Source organism: Petaurus breviceps, unplaced genomic scaffold (assembly GCF_028583685.1).
Source record: "Petaurus breviceps papuanus isolate PSGF00001 unplaced genomic scaffold, PetGlider_PUasm1.0 126, whole genome shotgun sequence".
NCBI lineage: Eukaryota > Metazoa > Chordata > Mammalia > Diprotodontia > Petauridae > Petaurus > Petaurus breviceps.
This window is the reverse complement of record NW_027185655.1, coordinates 41,451,962-41,470,090: the sequence shown is the minus strand read 5'-3', so window position 1 is coordinate 41,470,090 and position 18,129 is coordinate 41,451,962. Positions and strand designations below refer to the sequence as shown.

General features: G+C 37.3%; 1 protein-coding gene across 4 annotated transcripts in view; it reads right to left on the bottom strand.

Annotated features, from left to right (window-relative positions):
* The window catches only part of ANK2 (ankyrin 2), a 418,509-nt gene that overhangs the window by 171,096 nt on the left and 229,284 nt on the right, over nucleotides 1-18,129 (bottom strand). For all 4 annotated transcript variants that reach the window (XM_069095397.1, XM_069095401.1, XM_069095405.1 and 1 more), the window contains exon 5: nucleotides 3,948-4,046. In XM_069095397.1, coding sequence (XP_068951498.1) covers nucleotides 3,948-4,046 — 99 coding nt within the window. The remainder of the gene's footprint in view (nucleotides 1-3,947; nucleotides 4,047-18,129) is intronic.

Sequence of the window (18,129 nt, the reverse complement as noted above, 5' to 3'; positions counted from 1 at the left end):
TTTGGAGATGAACAATTAGCCTATCACTGGAACCAAACTAGAAGCCAATTCAACTTGGTAGGACCCCTGTCAGTTAAATTCAAGCTCGAAGAAGTTCTACCAAGCTGGAAATTCTTCAAGTAACTGACTAGATCTGCTCTCTGAGGATCAACCTAAGTACATAGAGGGTCCGCAGTAGCAGGTTGACCCCAGTGGATGAATTTTGTTGTCATAAAGTTTGAGAACTCCATGTCACTGCTACACCATGGTGGACTCAGGACATCTGTAGAAATAAATGGATGCCTACCATGATTTTTTTTAAATTACCATTTTTACTTATAATGTTGTAAGATATAAAAAACTTAAAGAAAGTATTGCTTGTTCATGCTCACAAACTTAAAGAGATATTTGTTCACCAACAAAGATCTCATTATAACTTTTTAAAGTTTATAATTGGAACCTTATAGGGAGAGGAAAGAGAACAGGAGATAATGATCATGTTCAGTGAAGAGATCAAATTCAGTGTGTCCAAAACTATTCAGAGAATATAATTTTTTTAGCAAAAAACCCCACAAAATTCATATGGCATAAAATAGGTATAGATATTAAGTACTCGGGAGTAAGTGACACAGTAGAGTGTGCCAGGACTGGAGTCAGGAAGATGCACCTTTCAGAGTTCAAATCTGACCTCAGACACTTACTTTCTGTGTGATCCTGAGCAAACCACCTAACCCTTCTTGCCTCAGTTTTCTTACCTGTAAAATGGACTGGAGAAATGAATGGCAAACCACTTCAGTATCTTTGCCAAGAAAATCCCAAATGGGGTCACAAAGAAATGGACACAACTGAATGACAACATCAAGTATTTGAGTATTTCTTCCTCATTGTTTCTTTCTCAAGACCTATCATGATTCTATATTTTTGTGAAACTTCCAAAATTTAAACCTCTTGTTTTCAAAATTTGCAGGTTTAAAGCCATCTTGAAAATTTTTTAAAATGTCCTGTATGACTTGCAGGGCATAGACAATAGATTTTTTGGCCGTTATTGACACATCTTCTAACCAAACTAGTTAAGAGACACAATAAATGCTTTCTTCAGTTTTCCTTACAAATGAATGGAGAAGAGACATGAGAATGGGTTTCTATGTAGGCATTTTCAAATGGTATTTTTTAAAAATAAGACTATAGAATTATTGATTTGAAGCTAGAAGTGATCTCATAGGTCATCTATTAAAAAAGTCATCATTACAAGTGAGGAAAATGAAGCCCAATAAATGATTTGCCTACTGTGACAACTATGAAGCAAAAGTGCCAGGGTTAAAGTAACAATGCTAAAAAATGTGAGAGACAGAGAGAGAGAGAGAGAGAGAGAGAGAGAGACATACTTGAATGCATTTGTTGGTCATGACCTAGAGATCATCTAATCAACCAAGTTTTCATAAACTTACTCATGGTCTAAGAGAAGGATTTTTGAGGAAGACTGAGGAAAAAATGATAGATATTGAGTATTTATGATTAAAGCTAAGATTCGGTAACTACCAATGTGTTCTACTTGCAAACATCATATTTCGGCCAAGATGCCAGGAAATCACAAAAGATTTTCAAATTTCTGAAAGTTCACAATATAATATGACCTCCACTAATGCCTTACACTGAAGGGGTATTTTTGGAACCAGATAGATATGCTATAGGAACCACTGAATAAAAAGATCACAAGACAGTTGCACACTTCAGCTATCTGGACCTCACAGAAACAAGAGCCAAGTGAGAGTTCTCAATCAATTTCCTGGTTGGTGTTGACTTAACTTTTGGTGTTGATGATATTCTGCACTAATTGCAGGTCAATAATATACCTATATATCTCTTTAGGTTACCATTTATGACCAAATCTCAGAGAAATGTCAATCATTGAAAAAGATTTTCTGATATTCAAAAAGTTATCAGAGACTTCCTCATTCACTTATCCAAATTTTGCCCCCCAAATAAATATGCAAATTACCTTTTAGAACAAAAGTATCTCTGACAGCAATATTTGAATCAATTCCATAAAAATCAGGATTGCATTTATATTATAGGGATGTAAAAGTTGGATTTACTGGACAGAAAATTTAGGGGTTGCGGAAGTATTTTACTATTGTAGTAGTCTCCCAAGCAAGCCCATTATATTAATCAGCTTTAGACTTGTGAGTACTCTATTACATACTTATACAATATCTATATTTTATATCTATTTCAGATTTTTTAAAACCAATATGGAATTTTTTGATAGTCAGATTTGAGTTCTTATTGTTAAGAGGATGGACAGTTGAGAAAAAATGAGAGTAAGTGAATATTTGCAGCTAAAATAATATTCTATACCTCCTAATGTGTTTCTTTTTTATTTATCCTCTAGCTCAATAGCTTTAGTGAATCTCATCTTCTTCACAAAATGAACTAAAATATACTTACTTCCAGAGATTTTTAATTGCTAAAATTAAGTTGGCTCAAAGGACCTTTTAAAAAATGCATATAATATTTTGTTCCTTAAAGGATTTGATGACAGCATAGACCTTAATGACCACTAGTCCTTCTGAGAAAAACAGTAACTGGTTATTGCCTCTATGAGTGTTAAAGTCTATAAATGGTGTATTATTGGACTTCAAAAAATCCTTAATAAAGTCAATTTTGTAGGAAATCTCTTATCTCATGTCTATTACTTTGCTGCCCATAAGGAAAAGTAAAATTTATGTAAGGAAAGGGAAGTAGATGAGTTGCCCCTCTGAAAGAATTGTCTCAAATCATTATAATTAATTCAAAATGTTGATTAAAAGGGAAGAATTTATTTATTTTCATTTCATCTTTAGGAAAGTCTTAGACTGCACAAAGTAAAAACATACCAAACAGGTACTTTGTACTATGTCAGATCCAGCATCCAGAGCACTGGATTTGGTATCAAAAGTCACTTTTGCCAATTAAAACCAGTGTGATTTTAGGCAAACCCCTTATATACCTGAGTCTCTGCTTCTTCAACTGTAAAATGAAATATTTGGAATAAATGGCCTAGGAGGTTCCTTCCAGTTCAAAATCTGTGATACTTTTTTTTTGTTTTTGCTTTTTGGAGGGCAATTGGGGTTAAGTGACTTGCCCAAGGTCACACAGCTAGTAAGTGTTAAGTGTCTGAGGCTGGATTTGAACTCAGGTTCTCTTGACTCCAGGGCTGGTGCCCTATTCACTGTGTCACCTAGCCACCCCAAAAATCTATGATCCTTTGATACTTCCACCTAAGGCCTTCCACTGATGCAGATTACAGCTTACTTTGCAGCTTCATCCTATAGGTTCTTGATTCACATTTTCCCAGAAACTCACTATAGGGAATCCACTCAACATGCTGGAGGACCTTCCACAAATTATTGCTTACTCTTCCTACATTACCAGTCTACCTGATTTTGTGGCCAAACATTTCTTGCAAGATACCATGTAGTAAGAACCTAATTTCATGTAAGAATAATTACAATAATTAATACTCTACTATGGTAGAGTATTCCATCTCTAGTCAGTAGGCTAATAACACCTGAAACAAATATCTATAGTACCACCTATGGATGATAACAAGTAGCACAAATATTTAATATATTTTTCATGAAGGTAAGCTATAGGGTCAGGAAGTCAGGAAGACATGAGTTCAAATCTGATCTCAGACGCTTACTAGCTGTGGGACCCTGAGCAAGTCATTTAACCCTGTTTGTCTCAGTTTCCTCATCTATGAAATGAACTGGAGAAGGAAATGACAAATCACTCCAGTATCTTTGCCAAGAAAACCCCAAATGGCGTCATGAAAAATCAGACACAACCAAGAAGTGAAAAACAGACTATTGGGTATTCTACCTCCATAGCTAAAAATAGTTTGTCCATCTCTTTAGCTAAAAATTGGTGAGTCATGAAAAGAATACGGAATAAAGACAAAGAGAAAGCCATTAATCATGTCTTACCTCAGTAGCAGTGCTCTGATTAGCTCCATTTTCCAACAAATATTTCACAACATCAATGTGATTCTCTTGAGCTGCCATATAGAGAGGAGTGAAGCCATTCTGAGGATAAAGAACAAAACAAATACAAAATTCTGTTATTTAAATGCATTAACAAAGGTTTAAAAAATTTTGTATCCCAAAATATAGAAGAGAAATTAGATGATTTTAAAATATTATTTATTTGGGGCGGCTAGGTGGAGCAGTGAGTAGAGCACTGGCCCTGGAGTCAGGAGGACCTGAGTTTGTTTCCAGCCTCAGTCACTTAACACCCACAGAAAAAAACTAGCCCTGTAACCTTGGGCAAGTTACTTAACCCCAATTTCCCTCCAAAAGGCAATATATATAATTTAATTTGTTTTTAATTTTCAACAATCACTTCCATAAGATTTTGAATTCCAAAGTTTTTCCTTCCCACCCCTCCTATTACCCCAAGACAGCATGCAATCTGACATCGGCTTTACATATACATTCATATTAAATATATTTTCACTTAAGTTATGTTGTGTAGAAGAATTAGAACCAATGGGAAAACCCACAAGAAAGAAGAAATTTAAAAAAATAGAGAGAGAAAATAGTATGCTTCAATATGTATTCAGACTCTATCGTTCTTTTTCTGAATATGGACAGCATTTTCCGTCATGAGGCTTTTAGAACTGTCTTAAATCCTTGCATTGCTAAGAAGAGCTAAGTCTATGAAAGTTAGTCATCACACAACATTGCTTTTACCATGTACAACATTCTCCTCATTTTTTTCACTTTACTCATTATCAGTTCATGTAAGTCTTTCCAGGTTTTTCTGAAGTCTGCCTGCTCATCATTTCTTAAGGAACAATAGTATTCCATTACATTCATACACCACAACTTGTTTAGCCATTCCCTAATTGATGGTCAGTCCCTCAATGTCCAATTCTTGGGCAACACAAAAGACCTGCTATGAATATTTTTGTATCTGTGAGTCCTTTTCCCATTTTTATGATCTCTTTAGGATACAGACCTAGAAGTAATATTGCTGGGTCAAAATGTATGCACAGTTTTATCATCTTTTGGGCATAATTCCAAATTGCTCTCCAGAATAGTTAGATCAGTTCACAACTCCACCAACAATGCATTAGTGTTCCAATTTTCCCGCATCTCCAACATTTATCATTTTCTTGTTTTGTCATGTTAGCCAATCTGATAGTTGTTATGTGGTACCTCAGAGTTGTTTTGATTTATATTTCCCTAATCAATAGTGATTTAGAGCATTTTTTTCATATGACTAAGGATAGCTTTGGTTTCTTCATCTGAAAACTGCCTGTCATGTCCTTTGACCAAAATAAGATAAATTTTTCGGAAAAGCATGTTTTAAAAAGGTACAGTTGTTCCTTGGATACATTCTATGCATTCATATACACACTCATACATCATAACTCTAAGTCCACTGAAAGTGAGTTGGTTTCAGCACACAGTTCTCAAAAAGGGAAAGGAAGCAAGAAAAAAACATGGTCTTTATTAACCATCTTCATCTCCGAGTCTGTTTCTGTAAGATCTACATTTGTCTTCATTTTTAACATAAATAAGAGGAGAGTATTTTCCAATCCCTCCAGATAATAAACCAGCAGTCCTTTCTTTCCCTGAAGATATACAGGTAGCAAATTACTACTCTTTAATACCACAATCATTACTTACGACATATGTCAGTGAGAGGCAAAATTAATGTTTATCAAAAATAAGATTTTAAAACTGGGAAAGCAGTTTACACTGAACACATTGTCATTTTTCCTAACACAAACACCAGTAAACTTCCTTTATTCTTAAGTGTTCTTCCATGAAAATTCCCCCAAAACTACAGGCCTTGAGTTTGGAACCAAATTCAAATTACTTTCTACTTTTTTTTCTTTTTGGCAAAATATCACATCCTCATTCAAAAAGAGATTTCTTCATGAAAATGATTCATAGGACTCTCTGGAAACCTAATAATCCTTACAAAACAGTACTGATGACTTAAGCATAAATAATTCAGAGACATATGGATAAAATTTCCCGTGTTATTCCCATGGGTTCACAAAATTAAGAGAAAACATTGGCAAGTAATGAGGGTTTTTCAGAATCTAGATAACTGGAAAAAATAGCTTGAAATACTTTGTCAAAACAAAAATACGTCTAGATTCACCTACTTTCTTTACCCCAAAGTAAAGAAACATAATGGTGTTTGGAATAAAATGAAGAACTCATTCAGTTGAAGAAAAAGCATAAAGTCTGGTATGGGGGGTATTTTAAAAAAGGAGAAGGCAGAAGCTAGATATTGAAAAAGAATATAATCCTGGGGTAAGGAATCCATAGCCACATGAAGCCACACGTGTAGCTGTGAGGCCACAGGTTCCCCACCTCTGGATTAGGCTGAAAGGTTTGGAGGTAAGAAAAGCACTTTCCTAAATCTGAGAAGTTACAGAATGGAAAAAAAAATTGATAGTCCAGCTGGGACAAGGAATAGCAATAACTAATAAGTTAGCTAGTGAGAAATATTAAAAATAACAACAGGTTAGCTATTCAGAGGAGCCTGAGGAGGTGCTGGCTGGAAGGAAAGGACTAGAAAAAATTCAAAAGAGTAAAAAAAAAAAGTCAGTGAGTACTGTGAAAAAAGATTGAGTGGGTGTGAAAGAGTGATGTTTCTTCACAAAGATGATCATAGTGATTGTGTAGGAGAGTATGATTCAATAGAGAAGTTAATCTTCTGCCTTATCTCCCCTCAAAAAAGTTGTATAAACAGGCCAAGAAGGAAAAAACCATAGAAGTTGGCTAGTTGAGAGAAACAGAAAGTCAGTGTTAGTAGGGAAAGGGAAACTAGAATCAGACTTCTTATAGGAATATAAGTTTAGAACTAGAATGGCCTTTAAAGGGCATTTAGTCTCATTTCATCAATTTTCAGATAATGAAGTCCCATATAGCAAGTGACAAAGCTTAGATTTACACCCAGGTGCTTTGACTCCAAAATTAAACTTCTTTGCATTGTATCAAACACTACCTTTCTCAATAAAAAGGGCAAAAAAATCTCTCTCTCTCTCTCTCTCTCTCTCTCTCTCTCTCTCTCTCTCTCTCTCTCTCTCTCTCTCTCACACACACACACACACACACACACAGACACACACACACACTATAGAATCTCAGTTGGATATTACCATGGCTATCACTCATAAAATAAATGGCTATAAAGCTGGCAATATAGTTTTACCAAAAGTGACAAAAGAGAGGGAAGATGTCATTTATTTATTTATTGTCATTGTTTAACCAGGAAACATCACTGGAGACCATAAAACATTTCTTCCTCTAGGACACTTGGACATGGCATGACAGTTCTTTGAAAAAAATCATAAAATTTTATATTCTGTAGAGCAGCATCAATCTCCACACATAGAACAAGGTACCAATAGAGAACTATTGGGATAAGTAGTTCTATTCAAAAGTGTCTCCGAAAATATTGTTTGAGGATTTGGGGCTGTGTTTTCCCCCAGTATTCTGACCCTGGACTTGTAGGGTTGCCTTGAAATATATTGGCCAAATCCATAGTGAATTCTTAATTTATTTCACATTTCTTGCGTGGGGGCAATACTAAAGTAATATCAGTCTTTATGATTTAGTAAACACTGACATTGATTTTGAGCATAATTAAATAAGTACAACAGTCTTATTTCTAGTTATGAAAACTGTGGCCATATTTCAGAAGACTGTAACCCTGAAAGTGTTTTAATAAGGGCTAGAGGATCAACTGCCAACAGCACTTGGAAGCTGCAGAGGTGAATCATACATGAGGGATGGGAGTGGGACCATATGCCCTCCAAGGTTCCTTCCAGCCCTAGGCATCTATGATTCTAAGCTCAGACTAATTAAAATTATTTCCTTAAATATAGCATCAATGCACAGCTGCAGAGCATGTAAAAGGCAATGAGTACCAATTGTAGTTACAAAAATAAAGACCATTTTATCTGTTCTGGAGGCGTAAATGGGGCAAGAGAACAAAAGATGAGATTATCCCCTTGCTTGGTAACCAAGGAGGCTTTTAATGAATTCATGCATATGCCCAAATTTCCCCAGATTAGCAGGAGATAATAAACTTCTGACCTGGGAAAGATGTTACAGATCATCTTACAATTTATACCATGAAGGTTCCTTCCCTTCAATAGACAACATTTTACCCTGGTAACAAGATATAACTGTAACTGCCAATGGCAGGAATTCTTAAGCAGTGGTCAAGGATACCTTTCAGAAGATAAGGGTGTGGGAGCATGAACCTGAATGCATTTTTAAAAAATCTTTATTTTCATGATCTTCTAATTGAAATTTAGCATTTTCTTCAATTACTAAAAATATTATTCTGAAAAGGGGTCCATAGGCTCCATCAGATTGCCAAAAGGGCTCATGATGGGGCAGCTAAGGTAGCACAGTGAGTAGAATACTGACCCTGGAGTCAGGAGGACCTGAGTTCAAATCCAGCCTCAGACACAACACAAAAAAACTAGCCGTGTGACCTTGGGCAAGTTACTTAACCCCAATCACCCTCCAAAAAATGCAAAAAACAAAACAAAACAAAAGGGCTCCTCACATCAAAAAAGGTTATGACTCCCTAACTAAATGCATTTCTAACATTCAAATCTGTTGTCAGAAACCTCCATTCTCACTGCACCTAACCTAATTCTCACATCTAGTCTACTGAAGAAGACTTATGGAAAGATTTCCTTATTACCAGTCTTTCCATGGTCTAGTATTATCCTACAAACTAACTCCAGATTCTTCTTAAATCATTTCATTATTCTATAGCGTATCAGACAAAATTCAAATTCTTCAGCCCGACATTCAAGGCTATATGTACGTGAGTCTCACCTTATCTATATGATGCACTGCCCTCTTCTACCCACTAATCCATTAGCCTGAGATTCTCATTAGATCGCACCCTCATTCTGCTCCCTCACTCCTACCTTCCAAGTGTTTGCTTCTGCTACGTGGTTATCTCATATATGGCCTGTTCACAAAGAAACAGAAGCAAATAAATGAATCACTTCCAAAAGCTTAAATCCCAACTATGATGTTTTCTTACCACCGAGAAAACCAACTCATTGACCCTAGAGGACTTACTTACTATCTTAGTTAAAACCTAAGATCTATTGAGGGAAGAAATTGTTTTTAAAAATGGGACATTATTAATTACTGAAATATCAATTTATTATTTTATTAAAGCATTAAAATTTCATGTGGAATATTGTACTTTACTGCTTTTCCCTTTCTTACACTGCTAATCTACATGCATCAAACAAAGCGGGATGAATGGTATTACTTTGTGCTTTACACAAAGAAAGGCTTGCTTTACATTTTTTTCTCCTTCAGACTAAATCCTCATGAGGAAACAAACGGTGCAGTATCAGCCTTTTTAACCACGTCTAAGTCAAGAAGTTCCTCCCTTACAGGAGGGTCCTCTGAAGCCCACTCTTTTTGATAGCTGAGTAAATAGCCACAAAGAGCCAAGGAAGCAGCCCAGAAACACTGAGGCCCACTCTGGGCTCTGGACCTTTGCAAGTTAAATATAGACCCCAATGGAATTGCGTTTATCCTGCTCAAAACAGGGGCACTCTTACTTTTCAGTGATTCACATCCTTTCCCACATAGGATCTGAAAGAACTCTGCTGCAGCCTACCCGTTCCGCTAGAACCATGGTCCCATAAAGGTTTTTGTAAAGTCGCTTAAATGGAATGTTGACATCACCATTTCCAGTTCATGTGTATCTTCACAGAAAATTCATTGCTAGTTCAATTATTAGTCTTAAGCTATTTCAATAATGCAATGAAAGCACCATGCTATTTAAAATGTTAGCATAGATATCACCTAATTAAGGCTTATGAGTTACTACAACTGTGCTCCCACCCCGCTTTCCACAACTGGGTGGATCTCCTTTAATGGAGGAAAGAATGTGTTATAATTTTGCTCTTAAAGAAGTCAGTTTGGGAACAGAGCCACTAAAGCTTACACTAAACATGGTACGGAGTTAAGAGACTAACAAAATTCTCCTGTTGGAAGTTGGCTGCTTAACACTCCATGTAGTTGATGTTTTTCTTATGGATTTATAATGGGATTAAAATTGATTCATCTCTTTTTTTGAAGCGATATGGCATGACATTATATACGTATGATGTTACAAAACTAAAACTTTTGAACACTGAACTGCATCCCAGAAATCCCAAAATGAATTTGACCGAATACAATTTACCTGATGTGCTATGCATATGGGGAAACTGCAAAATTTAGAGATGGCACAGATCTTAGTAATAGGGGCTATGATCTATGAAGACACAGATAAACAAAATATTAATACACAATAAAGCATTGGAGAGTTGAAAAAATAAAATGCTCTGTTTGATCCACAGGAGGTCATTCTCAGAAAGAGGCAATTAAATAAAATAGCATTTGAGTATGGTCTTAAAGGATGGCTGTTAATTTGGAAAGTAAAGGTAAAGAGAAGGGTATTTCAAACACATAGAATGGTGCCAGCAAAAACATGGAGGTGGGAAAATGCAGTTCATGTTTGGAGGACAGCTTTCTAGTTTGGAAAACATGAATAAAATGCATGGAGGAGAATAATGAGATAAGGTTAGAAAGGAAGAATATTGGCAAACTGGGAAACAACCTTAAATTCTACTTGGTGGGACAACTGGGAGTCAATGAAGATTTTTGAGAGAGAGAGAGACAGACAGACATACAGACAGACAGAGACAGAGAGACACAGAGAGAGAGACAGAGACAGAGACAGAGAGACAGAGATAGATAGAAACAAGGAGACAGAGATACAGAGAGAGACAGAAAGAGAGAGAGAGAGAGAGAGAGCAGTGTTATCACCATATCTTTATGTGATATGACATCAAGATAAAGCAAGAAGCCACTGAGGAACACAAGTCCTTCCTAAGTTTAATATTTTGACTGCCTTATGGTTTATAAGTTCCATCACAATAAGAGATGAGTTACTTCCCAGGATACCAAATACCAGGATACTTGCCAGCATACCAAAAATAATTGTTTCTAAGACTTCCTTTCAGGACTGGTTTATGCATCCTCCTAAAATTGACCTACAGTGCAGCGTACTCCAGAGTCAACAAAACACTCTCTTTTGGATTCAATGACTGGTTTTAGAGGAAATAATACCTAAATTAGGGGTGGGGAACCGGCAACCTTGAGGTCACATGAGGCCCTCTAGGTCCTCAAGTGCAGCTCTTTGATTGAATTCACACTTCACAGAATAAATCCCTTAATAAACGTTGGATTCAGTCAAAGGGACTTGAGGACCAAGAGCGCCAACACGTGGCCTCAAGGTCGCAGGTTCCCCACCCCTGTCATAAATCAATAAATAATGAACAAGATGGCATTTCTACCTAGAAATCAATTTTCTAATTTCTTGTGATCTACTTTAAAAGATACTATTTAAACATAAGCAATTTTACAAAAGAAAATCAAGGGCAATTTCTATGGGGAAAAGTATAAAAGAATACAAAATTATAATAATTCTCTTTGACAGGTTATATAAACAACATTATGAAAATCAAGTTGAACCATTTTTGATTGTCTCAAATTCTAAATCCAACATCCTCAGTTTTCAGTCAGTTCCCAGAGGTACATTAACAAAGTGCCCCATTCCAGAATGACCTCAAGTTAAAGCTGTCACTGGGAGCGGTCTGAGGGAGAAGAAACTAACAGAGCAAACAGATTTCATAGTATTTACTGACACTCTTTCTTGGGCCCATAGGATCAAATGACTTGAGTTCAAAAGGACCTTAGAGACCATCCAGTCCAACCCCTTATTTTACAGATGAGGAAACTGAGACCCAGAGCAGTTAGGGTGCATGCCCAAGGTCCTTAAGAGACCATCCAGTCCAACCCCTTATTTTACAGATGAGGAAACTGAGACCCAGAACAGCTAGGTGCATGCCCAAGGTTACAGAGGTAAAAAGTGGCAGAGGTAGGATTCTAACTCAGGTGCTGTGATATCCAGGACAGCTACCCCTTCCCTCCAATAAAACATGATATAAAGAGCGGCAAAAAAGGCGCTACATAGGACCTTCTTCTGGGGTTGAATGAGCCGAGAGAAAGAGGAGCATATTCCCTGTCCCCTCACCCTAGCCCCTAATATTCTTGGGTCCTTCATTACTAGTTGGCTAAATGGATGATTCACAACAGGTTAGCTTTCAGTACCGATGCAACATTTAATCACTACACAGTTGGAGAGTCTGCTTGGCAGCTGAGTCAGCCACAGTTGTTATTTCGCTAAAACCATTTCTGGGATACTGTCAGTGCAAAACCTGCAAACATTTACAGCTCCTTTTTTGCTTAGAGATGAAACTATGAGAGAAAGTTCCCCACCTCTAAGAGTTAAACCTGTGGCTTTGGACTAAGATCTTACACTCTTGTAAGACTGGTATCAAGAGAGCTGATTAAAAGGCACTGTCTCCGGAGCAAGTCCTGATGACACTCAGCATGTCTGTCTGTCTCTGTCTCTGTCTCTGTCTCTCTGTCTCTGTCTCTGTCTCTCTGTCTCTCTGTCTCTCTCTGTCTCTCTCTCTCTCTCTGTCTGTCTCTCTCTCTCTCTCTCTCTGTCTCTCTCTCTCTCTCTCTCCCACATACATACACACACTCACTCACACTCACACACACACACACACAAACTTCTTGTATGTGCTACAGCCTCTATTTCTTCCCTCTCCCAAAAATTCAAGCCAATGTTGGTTACACGTGGGGTTGGGGATAGTAGATGGTAGAGGACTCTAATGAAAAAGAAAGGGCAGTTGGTGAGTGGGAGGATGGCAACAGGAAGAGAAGAGGGGAATTCTGGACATCTCATTATCATCTTAAACAAAGGAGATGACTTCAAAACACTGGAGGGCTCTAGAGATTACTTGCCTTCATCTAGAAAGGAGGTGAGTAGGGGGCTATGTGGCAAGAAACAGTGGGCCAAGAGAAGCTTTGGGGGGGGACCTCTATTAGAGGAGTTTTCATACTTAGGACATTGGCTCTGGAAAATAACTGGTAGGTCGATATGTATGAGTGTGTGTTTTATTTTCTTCCTTGTTTTAATAAAACATCCATCTACAATACTGGAAACTGCATACATGTGTATCAGAAGTTGGTCTAGGGGCAGCTAGGTGGTGCAGCAAATAGAGCACCAACCCTGGAGTCAGGAGGACCTGAGTTCAAATCCAGCCTGAGACACTTAACACAAAAAACTAGCCGTGTGATCTTGGGCAAGTCACTTAACCCCAATTGCCCTACATTTCCCCCTCCAAAAAGCAAAAGAAAAGTTGGTCTTGACATATTACAGAGGTGGGCATTTTCTCAGGTTTCCTAGTTAGAGGCTATAAGTCAAAAGAGTAAGAAAATTCACACCTTTCTCCCCAGTAATGCTTTTTATTTGAGGTTTTTGATTCATGGGATCCTAGTGGATAGTCTCTACAGTTAGGAAAGCCATAGTCCAAATCTAGCCTCAGACACTATTCATGTGATCCTGGGTAAATCTGTTTACCTCAGTTTCCTCAACTGTAAAATGGGAAAAATAATAACATCTATCTCACAAGGTTGTTATGAGGATTAAATGTGATAATATTTCTTTTTTTTTTTTTTTAAGCAATCGGGGTTAAGTAACTTGCTCAAGGTTACACGGCCAGGTGTTTCTGGGTGGGTGCTAAGTGTCTGAGCCTGGGATTCGATCTCAGGTCTTCTCAACACTGGAGCCGGTGCTCTTACTCGCTGTGCTACCTGCCTGCCCCAATAATATTTCTTAAAAAAAAAAACTCTTAGCACAACACCTGGCACATAGTATGCCATATAAATTCCTATTCCTTTCCCCTCTGACACAAAATTTACCCTTGAATAGTACCAATAACTGTGTGTGCAAGTGCCTATAGTTTGTTAGTTAAGCCTTTACTTTAGTTATATTGCTTAATGTTAGCTTTAACATGGGTTTTTACTTTCTTCCCTTTGCTGCCCCTGATTCTGTTGCTCCTCAAAAACATTCCTAAACCTCTTTCAATCTGTCTGTGGCAAAGGCAGCAGAGGAATTGACTAATAAATCTGTGTGTCTTTATGGGATGCTCATCTGCTTTATTACGCGATAGGAAAATTTTAGAATATTTGTCATTATACTTTGTCAATTACATTTCAATGAAATATAGCTCCTGTTTTGTAACAGACCAAAGAGCTAAAGGAAAAATGAATAATATTGTTAACAATAATAAATATTATTCAGAATAATAGGATACTGTTATATTATCAAATATTTCACTTGCTAACTTGGAACAAAAATACAAAGGTCTGTGGTGCACTAGTACATGAATACACTCTTCTAGACAACAAAACATTGTATAGAAGTGTAGAATTTCAGGGTCAGAAAGACTCCCTGGCCATCTAATCCATCCTCAACCTGAGGAAAAACACAGTATACCACATCCCCACAAGAAGCCATCTTGCTTTTGTTTGAAGACCTCCAATAAGTGGATTCTGCTATGTCCACTAGGACATTTCGTCTTTAGACAGTTTTCCTAACATCAAGCTTAAATTTGCCACTTAATATTAATAACTCCTAGTCTTTGATGCTAGTCCTTCGTCCTAAATCATGGTCACATGGTCACATACACACGTATGCACGCACGCACGCACACCAGTTTCCATATGGCAACCTTCCAAATAGTAGAATTACATTCAGGTGCAGACAGGACCTGTTTACTCCACCCACCATTGAACAGCCCAAGCACAGGCTTTCTGATACTAGAAGAAAGACAAATGGTGAATTCACATAAAATGATAATAGTTAACATTTATGTATCACATTACGGACTTGATACAAATTATATGATTTTAATATCTCTGTGTAAGTATAATAAATGTTTTTTTATTTTGAAATTTTCATTTTTATTTCATTCATTTTATTTATTTTCATTTTGCAGATGAGGAAACTGAGGCTTAGAGAGATTTAGTGACTTTCCCATGGTTTTACAGTTAACAGGTGAATCTGAACTCAGGTTTTCCTCACCCTGGGTATATCATGCTATCCACTGGTAGACCATGATGACTTGTATAAAATCCACACACCAGGGGTGGCTAGGTGGCACAGTGAATAGATAACTGACCCTGGAATCAGGAGAACCTTAGTTCAAATCTGGCCTCAGACACTTAACACTTACTAGTCATGTGACCTTGGGCAAGTCACTTAACCCCAAATTGCCCTACCTTCCCCCTCCAAAAAGCAAAAAAAAAAATCCACATACCAAACACTCCCCCAACATGCATGATGTAGCACATTGACTGGTCTCTTTCTATAAAGTATTGAAAATTTTATGCAGGACCCTGGGCATAGACCAAAATAGAATAATTTTCATCAAGGTATCATGTTTGACATAGCCATTCTTATTTGTAAAACCCATTATGTTTTCTTTCCTATCAATCCATAGCACTCTGATTTAAATAAGTTAATCTTCTGTTTGGATTTTTTAATATATCAACCATGTTGATGTGCTTAGAAACTCTCTTACAGACTAGGTACAAATGTCACACCCACTGAAGCATCAACTGTCTTCATGATGCTTATTTTACTCCAGAAATAACACATGCTTTGCTGTTCTCCGAGGAGCTGACATTCTATAATAAACTCCCTCATTTCCTGATGTCTTAACGATCCAATGTAGGTGGCAGCTTGGAACTCGGGGAAACTCTAGACTTGTATGGATACAGCATTGCATGACTGAGTAAAAGGCTAAGCACGTTCTAGCCACATGCAATTGGTTCCAAGGATGACGGAGTTCAATTTCAGGATCAGATCTTTCGTCAAGGAGTTAATAGCCCCAGAGAACTAGGAAATTGACTGTGTTCTCTCCATTTATTCATAACACAGCTCTTTTGTATCTCTAGGCTCTAGAAATAGAGGCAAGTCTACCTTATATGAGATCTCATTTAATGTAGTAATATCTGATCCAAGGTCATTTGGTGTTATCTAAACAGCAGGATAAATGCCATCTCAGGTGATATGGGTATGTACTAGATGCCCCATTACTAGTTTTAAAATCAAAAGACAGTTGTGACACTGCCCACCTAAACCTAAACAGAATTTGAAGGGAAGTCATCACATAATGGGGAGTCACTGAAGTCATTACTACTGCAGTGGATAGAACACTGAGTTCAAATCCAGCCTCAGAAGCTTACTAGCTATGTGACCCTGGGCATGTCACTTAACCTTGTTTGCCTCTGTTTTTCATCTGCAAAATGAGCTGGAGAAGGAAAGGGCAAACCACTCCAGTATCTTTGCCAAACCCCCAAATGGGGTCACAAAGATCAGACATGGCTGAAATGTCCACCATAAACCAGTTTCACCCTATCTATCCAACTCCATCTCTTGCTTATTCACTCCACTGCAGATGAGGCAGTGCCTTTACTATCCTAGGCACACAGTTTGTACCTTGTTCCTACTGTTTTTTCTATATACAGATCCTTCTATACCTCTTTGAAAATCTAACTCTTATATTTCCATCAAGATTCTGCTTAATCACTAAGCTTTTTCTGACTCCATCACACACCTAGTGAAAAATTAAACACCTCAGTGCTTTTGAATTGTACAGAACATGACAATACAAATTTCCTTATAGGTTGCTTTGGAATAGCCTTCTATTTCCTGTACAACTCTTTTGTCCCCACAGTTGACCTATTAAAAATCCTGAAGTGTAGGGATTGTTTTTTGGGCATGGGGATGTATACTCTTGTCCAATCTCTGTGCTATTCTAATATTTGGTACCATCTTTTTAAAAATGCCTCTGATTAAATCATACTATAGCTCTGAAGCTAAGTAACAATTGTACTTAAATTGTCTCATACAGGATAAATCAAAAGGTTCATGGGTGATAAGTCAGATTGAAAGGAACAGGAGATAAGAATAAACTCAACTAAAAGCATGAATATCTTCTTTGAATTGCTGAAAGGTATCCAGGAGAGTTGTTTCTGACTTGGAGAAAGTGACCCTATGAGGGAAAGATTGCTAAGAATAAGAGAGAATAACCCAAGATATCAGAAAAGGACTAAGAAAAAAATTGTGGAAAAGTGTGTAGCTCAGGCCAGAAGTAAGCTGATGTCTCATCATGGAGCAGTTGGAGAAAACATCCCTGCTTTGAAGGTCAACAGGCAAGAGCTGAGGGTAAGCACTCTGGAGTATTTTTTAGCACATGATTAAGCATCAAAGGATCAGAATTATAGAGTTCAGGTTGAGTTCTAGGAGCTGGCATTAAAAAAAAGGAAATAGATTGTATCTTAATATTTCTTTTTAATTTCCTGTTTCACTTTTTAAAAGTATGACTTTTTACTATAGGTTTTTATTTAATTGAAATCAAAGTTCTAATTGTTTTGTAAAGAATTTTAATTTTTTTATTAATTGTGAAAACTTGAAAAGTTGGGGTTATCCAGCTGGTAAGAAAGATGTAAAGTGGGGCGGCCAGGTGGCTTAGCGAGTAAGAGCACCAGCTCCAGTGTTGGGACGACCTGGAGATCGAATCCCGGGCTCAGACACTCAGCACCACACCCAGAAATAACTGGCCGTGTAACCTTGAGCAAGTTACTTAACCCCAATTGCTTAAAAAAAAAAAGATATAAAGAATGAAGCCACCATCTTGAATTCAGAAAAAATTACTTCTCCTGCTTCGATTACAAGTAAGCAGTCCTTTCTCACTCCTTGGTGGCAAGCACCAACTTCAAGGGACCAGTAGTCTTAGAAGTCACAGGATGAGATTCAGATATAAATAAATAATTGATGAAGTACAAAGTAAATGCCATGAAATAAAATATCCTTACTCATAAGCATATACTATTCATATGAAAAAAATACTTTTGGAGGGCTCTTATATGAGATATGTTCTTTGAGTGCTTATTTCTTCTTTTCCAAGATAAAGAGTGGTCTAATAAAAGGGCATTAGACTAGGAGGCCAGAAACCAGAGTTTTCGTTTTGCCTCTTTCACTAACTTGTTATGTAACTGTAGCGGCAAGCACCCCAAGCATCCTCAGGGTTTGCTGCCAACACAGGTTCTTGGATCTGCTTTGATAAAGGAAAGCAACTCAAAATGGGTTAACAAGCTTACTTTAATCAGTCAAATATGTATC